Source organism: Choloepus didactylus, chromosome 3, assembly GCF_015220235.1.
Source record: "Choloepus didactylus isolate mChoDid1 chromosome 3, mChoDid1.pri, whole genome shotgun sequence".
Classification (NCBI taxonomy): domain Eukaryota; kingdom Metazoa; phylum Chordata; class Mammalia; order Pilosa; family Megalonychidae; genus Choloepus; species Choloepus didactylus.
Genome location: NC_051309.1, coordinates 162,498,188 through 162,511,563, shown reverse-complemented (window position 1 = coordinate 162,511,563; position 13,376 = coordinate 162,498,188). Strand labels below are relative to the sequence as shown.

Genomic DNA, 13,376 nt, shown 5'->3' with positions numbered 1-13,376 from the left:
AGTTAGGTAGCTTTCCCTCCCTCCTCTTCAATTTTTTGAAGAGTTTGAGCAGGATTGGTACTAATTTTTTTTTTTTTTTTTTGTTTTTTGAATGCTTTGTAGAATTCACATGTGAAGCCCTCTGGTCCCAGAATTTTCTTTTTTGGGAGTTGTTTTTTTTTTTTTTTTTTTTTTTTTCAATGACTGATTAATCTCTTTGCTTATGATTGGTTTGTTGAAGTCTTCTATTTTTCTTGAGTTAATATTGGTTGTTCGTGCTTTTCTAGGAAGTTGTCCATTTCATCTAAGTTGTATAGTTTGTTAGCATATAATTGCTCATAATATCCTGTCATTATCTCTGTTATCTCTTTGGTTTCAGTAATTCTTCCATTTCTGATTTTATTTATTTGCATCCTGTCCTTTTTTCTTTGTTAGCCTAGCTAAGTTTCCATAAATTTTATTGATTTTCTGAAAGAACCAACTTCTGATTTTGTTGATTCTCTCTATTGTTTTCATTTTCTCAATTTCATTAATTTCTTCTCTTTGTTATTTCTTTTCTTCTCTTTGCTTTGGGGTCAGTTTGCTGCCATTTCTCTAGTTCCTCCAGGTGAGCAGTTATGTCACCTCTTTTTTGATATTTCTTCTTTGTTAGTATACCCATTTAGGGCAATAAATTTCCCTCTTATCGCTGCCTTTCCTGCATCCCATAAGTTTTGATATGTTGTGTTCTCATTTTCAGTTGCCTCGAGATATTTACTGATTTCTCTTGTACTTTCTTCCTTGGCCCATGATTGTTTAAGAGTGTGTTGCATAGTCTCCATATATTTGTGTATTTTCTCTTTCTCCATTTGTTATTGATTTACAGCTTCATTCCATTATGATCAGAGAAGATGCTTTGTATAATTTCAATCTTTTTAAATTTATTAATCCCCATTTTGCACCCCAGCATATGATCTATCCTGGATAATGTTCCATGATCACTTGAAAAGAATGTATATCCTGCTGTTTGGGGGTGCATATGCTGTATATGTCTGTTAGGTCTAGTTCATTTAGCATATTATTTAGGTTCTCTCTTTCTTTATTGATCCTCTATTTAGATGTTCTACCTGTTGTAGACAGTAATGTGTTGAAATCTCCCACTATTATAGAGTCATCTATTACTCCCTTCAGTTTTGCCAGTGTTTGCCTCATAAGTACTTCGGGGCTCCTTGATTAGGAGGATAAATATTTATGATTATTATTTCTTCTTGTTGGATTGTCCCTTTTATAAATATATAGTTTCCTTCTTTATCTCCTATAACATTTTGCATTGAAAGTCTATTGTGTCTGATATTAGTATAGCTACTCTGTTTTGTTTTTGTTTTTGTTTTTTTTTCCAACTTTGTACCTTCAACCTATTTGTTTCTTTGGGTCTAAAATGAGTCTCTTGTAAACAGCATATAGATGGATCATATTTTTTAATCCATTCTGCCAATCTGTGTCTTTTGACTGGGGAATTTAATCCATTAACATTCAAAGCTATTACTATTAAGGCAGTTCTTAATTCAACCATCTTATGATTTGGTTTTTATTTGTCAGATCTATTTTTTTTTCCCTCTTTTTATCCTTTAAGTCACCCTTACTAATTCTCTTCAATTTTGTGTGGGCTGTTCATTTTTGTGAGTGTATGGTATCTCTAAATTTGAATTTGAAATTGAGCAAAGTATGCTTTTTTTGAAGCAGGCTTGGGTCCTGGAAACCAAAAGAAAAAAAGATCTGCATATGGTGTCTTCTCTGATATATGTCACTTTATCCAGGAAATGAGTGAAAATCTGAGATAATATAATATAATATAATTGAATAACTAAAGTTTACTCTTTTCCTCTGGATAATTCAGCAAAACCTGAACCCAGAGTGAGGAACAGTAAAGAACAAGATTTCATCTTGTTTAAATCTCCCCAAAACTTTGGCCATGTAAACTTTGTTCATGTAAACTTTGTTCATGTAGCAACCATAAACATTTCCAAGACACTCTGAGATACTCTGATCTTAGATACAGTCACACTACCTGTCCACATTGGCTCCACTGCCAATGTGGTCATCTGGGTTAGAAGCTTCTTTCTTTATTCTCAGCCTTTTGTCCACCTCTGTACCTCTTCTAATTCATTCTAGGAATAGCCATCAAGTTACTATCCTACTTTTCAGTTCTGATCATATCAGTATTTTCTTAATGAAGCATGCTTTAATCCTCAATCCAACATTCAAGACTTCTCATCCTACATTGGAGCCATATTCACTGTGATTTCTATCTTCTTAGGACCTACACATATCCTATGAGAGGCAATATAGCATGAGGTTTAAGAACACAGACTTTGAAGACATTAGACTTGAATTCAAATCCACGCTCTGTATCTTACTTTTTGGCCATGAGCAAATAACTTGATTTCTTTCAGCCTAGATTTTCTGTTTTTAAAATGAGACTCCCAAGAGTGTAATGAAGTCTAAATGAGATCATGCATGTAAAGTGATTGGCATAGTACCTTTTACAATAAGCAGCAGAGGTTTTTTTTTTCTCCCTGTCATCTACCACTCCAAATGCATGTGTTTTCTTTTTGATCAACTCCCACAAATCACTTTATTGGACCTTGTTTTTGATGATTGTTTTATTTTTTATTTTTATTATTGCAGGGGACCTATATCTATATCTTTGTCTGTATCTATATCTAACATATATATATTTAAATTATCTTTAATACTAGAAGACAAATTTCTTGCATGAATGGACAAGATCTTATTTAATTTGGATTTCCTGAAAGTACCTAATGTAGCTGTGCTTTCTCATTCATCCATCAACCCGTCATCCAGCATTGATTCACAAGTCTATTAGTCAGTAATTATCCATTACTTTATCCAATACAAATTTCCTGATTACCTATTGTTCCAGTTTGCTAGAGCTGCAGTTATGTAAAATACCAGAAATAGATGACTTTTATAAAGGGGATATATTAGGTTACAAATTTACAGTTCTAAAGCCATAAATGTGTCCATACTAAGGCATCAACAAGAGGATAAGAGGATACCTTCTCCGAAGAATGGCCAATGGCATCTGGAACACTGCTATCAGCTGGGAAGGCACATGGCTGGTGTCTGCTGGTCCTTTGCTCTCAGTTCTGTTTCAAAATGGCTTTCTCCAAAATGTCTCTGGGCATCTGTCTTAGCTGCTATCTCTCGGCGCCTGTGCATCCTTGCTTCTTTCTCCCAGGGCCTTTCTCTCTAAGCATCTGATGGTCCTCTGTTAACTTCTCTGGTACAAACTCGGGGCTTCATCTCTTGGCTTAGCATCTCCAAACATCCTTTTGTTCATATCTCCAAGCATCTCTAAGCATCACTGTCCACTATGGCTCCTGTCTTTCTTCTTGAGCTTCTTAAAGTACTCCAGTGATCTAATTAAGACCTACTCTGAATGGGTGGGGTCACACCTCCATGGAAATAATCTAATCAACAGGATACACCCTAATCAAAAGACTAATGAGTCAGCCCCAAAAAGATTGCATTAAAGAACATGATTTTTCTGGGGGACATAACAGATCCAAACCAGAACACCTATCATGTGCCAGGCATTATGCTGAATGCTGGGGATATAATGATGAGTAAAAACCCATATTCCCTGTGTTTTGGAGTGATATTTTTAATTGTGAACTATATATAAAAAGAGTCAAGATATGAATATCATAATATATCAGGGGGTTCATTGGTTTTCCACAGAATGGGCCTCATGCAGGTAGAAGGGCAGGGCTAAAAGAAGACTTGGAGACAAAATTAAGAAGAGAAAACAATTTTTACTTGCAAACATTTACAAGGGAATTAATACTTTAGAATAACTGGATCACTGAATGAAAAATAGAAGAGATATGTAAAAACCCCCAAATTTCTAATGTTACAGCTAATCTAGTCATGGTATAGGAAGAACAACTTTCTCTCGTGACTCTTGTATCTTTAAGATCCATCATATACCAGTATTGCAAGAGTTAAAGTAGTTTTGTTAGGGCTAAATAGTGACTTACAGCAAAGGGCTTCAGGCTTCCACTATTTTGGAGATCAGTGCTGGATGGAATTACCTGTTTCGGGTTATCACCAGGTAAAAGGTGCCTTTACCCCCTGACTGTGAGATACTCTGGACACACATCTACAAGATAGAAGGAAGACAAGGTGTCATTTTGTTTTCTTGTCCTTACCTCATCATAATGCTCTGTTTTGACCACATAAGTTTGTTCTGCAACTTCTGATTCAATATTATTAATTTGGTATTTTACTGGGGCAGTTTCATTTTCATGGGTGGAATAAGAAGTGTTGATTAAAACATAAAGATCTCCATTTTTGGATGGTTAACAAAACTAGAATCATATGATATGAACGCCCCATTAACTTCAGTCTTGAAGATTTATAAAATCCTTAATTCCTTTCAAATGTCAGAGATATTTTTATTGTTCTTATCAGTTCTTTTTCTTAAGTCAGGAATAGAGATCATCTGATTTTACCTACATTATATGTAGTGGTAAAAGCACCTCCCTTCTTTTTCTAATATCCTCAATTTTTCTAATATTCATTGATGTAGTGACATTCTATTGGGGGAAATTTTTTAAGCAATAGAGGAGATACCAAGCCAGTTTTCAGGGAGGATCTGGAGAATCATTTTTACAAATAAAGTGAGTCCATGTTCCTTAATAGGGGCTGTAACCCCTAGTTATATGACCTGTCTTTAAATGTGGCCTTTTTGGCATGGAAACTGATAAAAGCAAGTTTTTAATTACATCATGTTAGAAAAGAGCATTTTTATTAAAGCTTGTACTTAACTACATATTTATAAAATATAATGAACTCCATAAGGCATTTTATGTATATTTAACTATTGTTCTAAGTTGTTTTGTAGGCAAAATAGATTAATATGTGTTACTACTTTCTATAGAATCATTATTCCTGATGATTTATTAACTTATAATGTATATTAAAATTTTCATTAGGGTTTTTTCCCTGAGTTCTGAGGATTAGTTGTAATCCATTATATACCATTAAAAGGATGTTTTATTGTAATTTGTATGCATAAAGCCAAATAAACTGAAATTTATAAATAGATCCAAAGCAGGAAAAGGAGTTTTCTCATATTTTTATTAGAAAATAAATATTAATCACAATTTAATCAGTTTATTCAACACTAGGTAATTTATTTTTTTCTGCTGATCTTGGATTAAGCACACTACCAACATGAAGTTGTCTGTTTCTGGATGAGCCAAGTTTCAGAAATCTTGAATCAGATCTAGGCCAGTAGGTACATGGTCATGATATCTGTTTAAGCTCAGAAAACAGTATCCATAAACCTTTTTCTTCTAGCATAAATTGCTAAGAAAACGGATTCTTCACAACCCTATCATTCCTTTGATGTTTCTTTCAGAAGACTCAGTTTATGACCTCTAACTCATAGCAGGGGCTTTAAGAAAGTGTGAGGGAAAAGCAGAACTTATCTGTTGATGAGAAGATTGAATGCCATTAAGTATTTAGTATATATTTGGTATAATAACCAACACTATCACAGTGGAGGGAAATGGAGTTTTCTGTTGAGGAAATCATTCCATTAGTCATTGATCACCTTGAAATAAGAACATATTATTGACAGTGAGGATATTGATAAACCTCAAAGTTTTAAGAAATTAATCCTATAAAATTTTTGTAATGAGTGTCATTACTAGAAAGGGATAATTTACATCTGAAATAAAATCTTTTAAAAAATCAGTTTGACAGTTATTGCATTGGCTTTGTGGATGAACATAAGTATATATCAGTTATTTATGGCCACAATAGATCACAAAACCTAGTGGCTTAAAACAACACCTATTGATTATTTCTCAAGAGGCTATTCTGATAATCTGGGTCAGGTTCAGCTGATATCATGTGGGCTTACTCAAGCAAAGACAACTTGTCTTTTCTCCATGTGGTTTCTCATCCTTTGGAGGCTCCTACATGTTCCCATGTAGATGCAGGATTCTGAGAGAATGGAACTGTGTAAGGCCTCTTGGGGACAAGCCTAAAACAGGCACATCATCATTTCCATAGATTCTATTGATCAAAGCAATTCACAAGTCCAGACCAGAGTCACAGTGTGGGTAAATAGACCACTTCTTGATGGGTGGAACTACAAAGTCACATTGCAAAGATATGGGTATTGGAAGATGTTAATTAGGCCAATAATGTAGTCTTTTAAACACAGTGTTCTTCTAATAAATTTATATTAATGTTTTAGTTGTTATATATCTAACTTAAGGAGGCAGAGCTTTTCTTTGATTAGTCACCTCTTTTCATATTTGGGACTTTGATAAATAGGATAGCTCTCACTGTAGTGTTGAGGTAGATAAAAGTGTAACATGCCAAGTATACCTGGTCATTTCTAGCATCCCTCATTTTATATAGTGAAGAAGAAAATCTTTGCTATGGTCCTACAGCCAACTGGGATACCCAAAAGATAGTTAGGTTAAAAAAGGTATCATGCCAGTTTTAATTTTTAAAATTGGGGCTTGAATTTGGGAAAAACAATAGTAGAAAGAATTGTCAGAGGAAGCAACAGTCATAGGTGCCTTCAGAGTAAAAAGAAACAAAGACTCAAATAACATTAAATATTAGGAACACCAGGTTTTTTCAAGAAGGGGATCATAGATAAAAAAACTAAGATTCACAAGTATTAATAAAGAATATTTTTGTGATATAAGGTACTTTTATTATCTAGGTAAAATATATCAAAGGCACAGAAAGACATTTCCTCTATAAAATTAAGAGCAGGCTGTGTACTCAAAAATCAGTTTGTCAGTGTAATAGACTACAAATCAAATTCTAAGTTTACTCTTTTTGTACTACAACCATGCAACATTTTATTGTCAAAGATTCACAAGAATGTCTTTATTTTATGATCAAGCTCATCAAAACTGACCTGTCAAAATTTGGTATATTTCAGAGCTACCTTTCAAACCCATTCTTTGCAAATAACAATTCACTTTCCCTCAAGCATTCTAGGAATTATTTGACAACCTCAATTTTATTTCGTGTATTTTCTTAGCATTCTAATAATCCAGAGATGAACTATTTACCAAAGTCCATATGTCTATAGTCTAAAATAAGAGTCTTTTATTTTTCCATTGGTTAAAAAAACACAGACAAAACACATTCATAATTTTGTAAACATATTTGCATTTCTTTACAATTCTTTATTTAATATAGTGTCAATCATTCATTTTAGCTACAGATTTTAACCAAAAGAACTAATCCTTCACAGACACATGCACACACACACACACACACACACACACACACACACACTGTAAAGTAGGGAAGTGAGAAATGTGTGCCATTCAAGGTGAGTCAGGGGATCAGCAGAGCTCCAGTGACAGCTGCTGATACCTCAGCAGTACACATCACAGGTCACCCTACAATCACACAGTTCCCTTTAAGATTACTTACACCTTGTTGTTAGAACTTGGAGCTTTTCCTCACTTCTTGGTTTGGATCATTTGGGCATTTCAATTATACTGCATTTATATCTTCCGAGAGAAAAGAGAAAAAGTCATAAACTCAGAATCCTTCAGATTTCACAATAGACCTTGAAGCTCTGGTCCAGCCAGAAGCAATCATTTCCATTCCATCTGCATTCCCATTTTATCTCATGTATCAAGGCCCATTCCTAAAAATTGTTATATAAATCAAGCAAATATCCTCTTAGAAAGCAAAGCTCCGTATTTTCTAAGCCATTCAAAATCAGTCTTCATTTAAACAAAAATCCAAACATACAAACAAAAACTTTGCTTCATTTTTTTCTTCTTTGCTGGCAGGTTTGTCTCTTTAAATAAAATATCCCTTTAGCAAAAAAAAAAAAAAAAAAAGGATATATTTTTATGACTCATTATCTGTAGAAGTTTTCTTGAGAGAAAGAATGGGAGAAAGAACTAGCCACAGATACAAAAAAGAGCCACAGTTATAAGAACATTGTAAAAAGCTAACTTCCTTTCTTTTGCAAGGAGGGAAAAGTATAAACACAGGTACAGAGGGAACTATCAACCTCAGTTTTTAATCCTTAGCAATAGGTCAAAAGTAAATACAGAGGACAATTTGCTGTGACTCAGCAAATCTCAGCGGTCAGTTGTGGCATCTTGGAAGTAGGAAGGTCAGAGAGTCAAATACGATCTCCAAGGGAAACTTGTTAGGAAAGTTTCTTGATTAGAGCTGATACACATTCTAGTGGACACAAAATTGTTTCTTGATTGATTTTAGCTAGTGGCATGCAAACAACTTGCAACACAGGGGAAATCAGAAGACACCAAAAACTTCAAGAATGACAAGAAAGACAAATGCCAAAAAGAGAGCTGGACTCTGTATCATCTACAGACCAACAGAGACTTAGATGGCTGGGTCAAATAATCAAAGCTAAACTCCTGACGTAGTCACAGCGCAGATAAAAAGGATGGCTGTGTACAAAACAGAATTAGACTTACTCAAGAACCAGCTTAATATAGAAACTGAAACAGACTAAGAAAAAATATTCAAAAACAGAGTCAGTAAAACTCATTCTTGGAATCAAGGTCTAGAGATCCATGTAGTTTGTACCTCTTGGGAAAGACTCAGTTCTGGTGGCTGAATTGACCCAGACATCTCAGTGGAAACTCTAGCTGTGAAGGGGATATTCAGAAATGTAAGCATTAAAAATTAAAAAAAAAAAAAGAGGATTTTTATGTGCTCAGAATGACAAGGGGCCTGGATTTTAGACTTTGGAAAAACGACCACTATATAATAAATACAAAAGGTGTATAAAGGGAAAAGCACATACAAGGTTACCAAGGTTACAGATAGTCTTTTCATGGTAGAAAATCAGCAGTTTTCTCATAGGTTTATCGTCGCTGCCAGGGTCATCCATCTCAGTACTGCAGGGCATTTTGTAGTTTCCAGTAAGATAAATAAATCAGCTTCTGTTGATCTTGGTGTCCATGAACCTACCACTACACCACAGTGCCTCTCAATTGAGAGTATTTAGAAATGAGAATTACTTTTTGGATGATGCTTGGTAAGCAGAATATCAGTGCCAAATAGTTTAGAAGTAGTCTTGAATTTAAAATAGCATCTGGAATAGAAAAATTATTTTGACTAATTCTACCCTGCCTCTCATATGAAAATGTCTTGTTCCTCAGATACAGTACCTCTTCTTTAACTAGTTGTGGATAAACTTTGGCAAATTCTTTTTCTTTTGGATTTCCTTTCTACAGGTGGTTAATTTCGTACATGTTAAATTGATTTTGGTATATTCACCGTCTTTGCGGCGCCTTATTGGCATGTTCAATTGATACCATATATAAATTTTATGTACACGTTACAATATATTTCCCACTTCAATATATTAATCATTGAAATGAATTTAAGACTGTTTGCAAAGTATTTTTCTTATCTTTAATAAAAAAGCTATATTATTTTATTTTTAGGATAAAATCTGTTTTCAATAAAAGTGAGAAAAGTTACAATAAAGTTAGAAGAATTGGACCACACATAGAAATCTTCCAAGTGTTCCAAGAAAGGAACAAATTTGTGATCACCAAAAAAGTAGTTAGAATGATCACCATCATGCAGGCCCGTGTCAGGGGGTGGCTGGAGCGCAAAAGGTACCAACGAATAAGGACCAAGGTAAGGGATGTGTTAGATAATATGTATTTAACAATTTTTATCTAAATTCAATTAAGTATAATTGAATGGTTACCTAGTTAATATGTCTATGATTTTTCTGTATAAAACACTGTCTACATTCTTTGATTAAGAAAATGTTATGAATTATCTGCTTTGCTGACATGTTCAGACTATGTCATACCCACTACTCTGAAAAAAAAGACCTGTCTTATCCTTAACCCAACAGTCTGGGGTCACTCACTTGTAAACCAGGATCAGCTATATTTGCCCTAGAGTTTTTTTCTCCCTTACTGTTTATTCTATGTTTAGAGCAACTTGCCTTTCCTTCCATACTCCTTGGTGCTCTTGCAGAGCATACATAGTCAACTTAAATAAAACTATATACAAATCACACACACAAATACATCTACCTTGGGAACCTTTATAAACAGTAATCCTGACTTTTGAAATAAATCAAAAGGACCCATTTTGGCTAAGTAAATGCGGAAGAACTTAAAAGGATAGATATTGTCATATATTTGAGAGAATCCAAAAGTCTTCACCTTGAGGCTTAAAGTCTAATCAGCGATTTTGGAAACCAACCACAGATGGAATAGAGCAGGAGTGTCCACTCCTGGCTCTTCAGGAATGAGTCCTCTGGAATGGCCTTGCAAGCAGGCACCCCAAATGCATCTCCAATAGCACAGTGATGCCAACACAAGGCAATCTGACTGCCTGTCTCTGAGGATAAGGGCCTCTATAAAGGCAAAGAGAGAGGAAATGGAGCAAAAGATGCCTTTATAACCTAGGCCCTATTTAAGGAAATATTGTGTGAATGACTTTTTAAGTCATCCAGAATTAAAATATACTATCTAACTGTTAAGAAAAGCTATTAGTTTTCCATTTCCCCGAGGAAAACTTAAGATTATTTCAAGAGAGTGAGCCATGTCAGAAAATCTGTTGGTGCAGCTTGATTTTCTGGTATAGGAGTGAAGTAGGAAGCTTTATTCTCTTTGCAGAGTACCTCTTCTATATATATCTGGCATATTTACAAAAACCAACCATATCTGATTTGTAGATTTCTGCATATCTGATTTGTAGATTTATCTTCATAATCATTGCCATCAATATCATCACCATCATCATCACTGCACATCCACGAATACACAATAGTTAAAAATCTTAGCAAATCATGATTCCTCTCTGCCTCTGACTTCCAAATAGATGTCCCTGTATGTGTGCAGTGCTTACTTTATTTCTTACAAGAGTTTTGCATCTGAAAATTAAGTTTGAAATCCAGAGCTAGTGTGCCCAGTGACCTATGGGATATTATTATTTCTTATTGAGGGCATAGTATAAGGACCACAGATAGTCAGTGATGTAGTTAACTTTAACCCACTTATCCCACCCTCCTTGTGAAACAAGAGGATAGAAAGGTGAAAACACCAATGCCTGTGTTTAAAGAATTCCTTGATGAAGGACTTCTGAAAAGCACTCAAGTTAATCCAAAGCCATTAATAAGATGGAGGATCCCCTCTACATTTTCTCTTCTAATGCTTGTGTCTCCTTTTGCCCACAAACCCTGCACTTCATTTGCTTAAAACATTTCTAGTGCCTGAGGTATATATGGATTAAATTTAGTTAAGCTTGGTCCTTAACTCTACAGTTGGTTATAGGCATTTGTTGGGTATTTAAGTAGTTTCTTTCTTGTTATTTACAAGGATGGTTTTTTACTGTTTGGGGGAATTACGTACATGTGAAATTCTACCAATAAACTCATCATGTGTCACTTTTTAATAATAAGGGAAATAGATTAATTTTCCCACAGGAAAAGAGTAGTAAAGGTTTGGGAGGCCTGGCATAGGCTATCCGGAAACACTGAAAAAAGTACGAGAGACAAATGATTTGATGATTTGAGCCCTTTTTAGTTTTTTAAATTTTGCTTGACAATTAAGGGTATCTTTTCTTAATGAGTCATTTCCCAATATGATTATAGCAGTTGGGATAGAGACTGTTAGAGCAATTTTTTAATGGAACAAGGTTACCGCAATAGCCATGAAATATTAGAGAAAAAGACAAGATTGGACAGGGTGGATGACATTGCTGAGGAACAAACCGCAGAGAGAAGACAAGCTTGGAGCAGGTTTACATCCCCCTATTCACAACATCTGTAGTTAGATAAGGAATTCTGAGCACGTACATGTGTGTTTATCTAGATACCTACCTGAGGATGAAAGTAAAAATGATCTTATCATCACCATAGAAAGTTAGTAGTGACAACCATGGAGTGCTATATTTAAAACTATGAAATGAGAACATGATAAAAATAGCTAACACTTATAGAAGTATATGCCAAGTGCAGTTCTAAGAATTTGCATCTATTAACTCATTGGCTCTTCACTACAACCCTATGAGATAGACTATTATTGATAATCTTCATTTTATAGCTGAAGAAATTGAGGCACAGAAAATGAGTTGTTTTCACCAGGTCACACAGTAAGAGGCAGGCCTGGTATTTGAATCTTCACAGTCCAGCTCAGGGACCTGCTTTTAACATCCGTGATAGACTGTATTTTAAATGACTGAATAGTTCACCAAAATGGAGGCATTGTTAAGGCAATTTGCACCCAATCTTTTCACTCCTGAGGACAGTTTTTATTCCTTTTTTCACCTACAATAGATGTTATATTTTGTTAGCTTTTGTCTATTAAGCATTGCTTTTATTAAACATTTATTTCCCCTGTTTAAATAATGAAGTCAGAGGCTAAAATATTTCTAGGGATCCAGAGGCATCAGGTTGGAAATCTTTGGTTCAGTAGAATGAGCAGGGGCTTACAGGAGGAGGCCTGGGATTTAAATCCAAGTCTGCCCTTAGCATGTGTGGTTTTGCCAATTATTATAACCTCTGTTAAGTGCCCTAGTTTCATTGTCCTCCTTCAGGGATAATTTTATCAGGTCTATTTCATAGGACTCTTCATAGCTTAAAATGAGATAATGTTCTGAAATTATTTTGAGAAGACAGAGGTTCAACCTAGGTCTCAGTTTCTCACTTGGTGTGTGTTAAGCTAAGATTACTCAGTTCTCTCGCCACATCACATTCTAAAATTTTAAAATATTCTTTGGAGCTAGTGAGTCTTAACCTGGGTTCTAGGGGTTCAGCAGTTCTCGTAAATCCCTTGGCATTGTATTCAAACTTTTATGTGTTTGAAGTGTTTTTTGTTTGTTTTTTAGTGAGAGGTTTTATGTTGTCTTGCAATAGACTCTCAAAAAGGTAACATTTTGAAAATTTGAAATAAATTTTAGATGCTTTAGAGAATTAGTTTTCAACTTGCCATGGTAGAAGCACATTTCATTCTTTATTTCCTCTATTGGTCAAGTTCTGAAGAGAGTTAAGCATTTGGTGTGGAGTAGCTAAGGCCAGTGTGGCTGTGGATCATTCTGATAGCTGGTCCTCAAGGCCTCCTAGGAAATTCAACAGATTCCCAAACTAGTCTGGGTATTTAAGGTTTCTCAGAAGATCCAGAGTAGCCTTCCATCAAATCAGATGATAATGAAGCACACCCAATGCTTTAGTGTGACATTTCTCTATGGACATCCTCCAGGCTGATAATGACACAGGCTTATGAACTTGGGGGGAAGTGAGTCATCAGGCAAAATGGAGCTTATCTGGGATGTTTGCTTTTGTTTGGATACGGGCACATGTGTTCAGTAATATTCATTACATGGCTGCA

The 13,376-nt window shown here is 34.9% G+C and overlaps 1 protein-coding gene across 1 annotated transcript in view; it reads left to right on the top strand.

Annotated features, from left to right (window-relative positions):
• Positions 1 to 13,376, top strand: part of IQCM (IQ motif containing M) — a 434,488-nt gene that overhangs the window by 166,067 nt on the left and 255,045 nt on the right. The window contains exon 10 of the mRNA XM_037831487.1: positions 9,468 to 9,666. Coding sequence (XP_037687415.1) covers positions 9,468 to 9,666 — 199 coding nt within the window. The remainder of the gene's footprint in view (positions 1 to 9,467; positions 9,667 to 13,376) is intronic.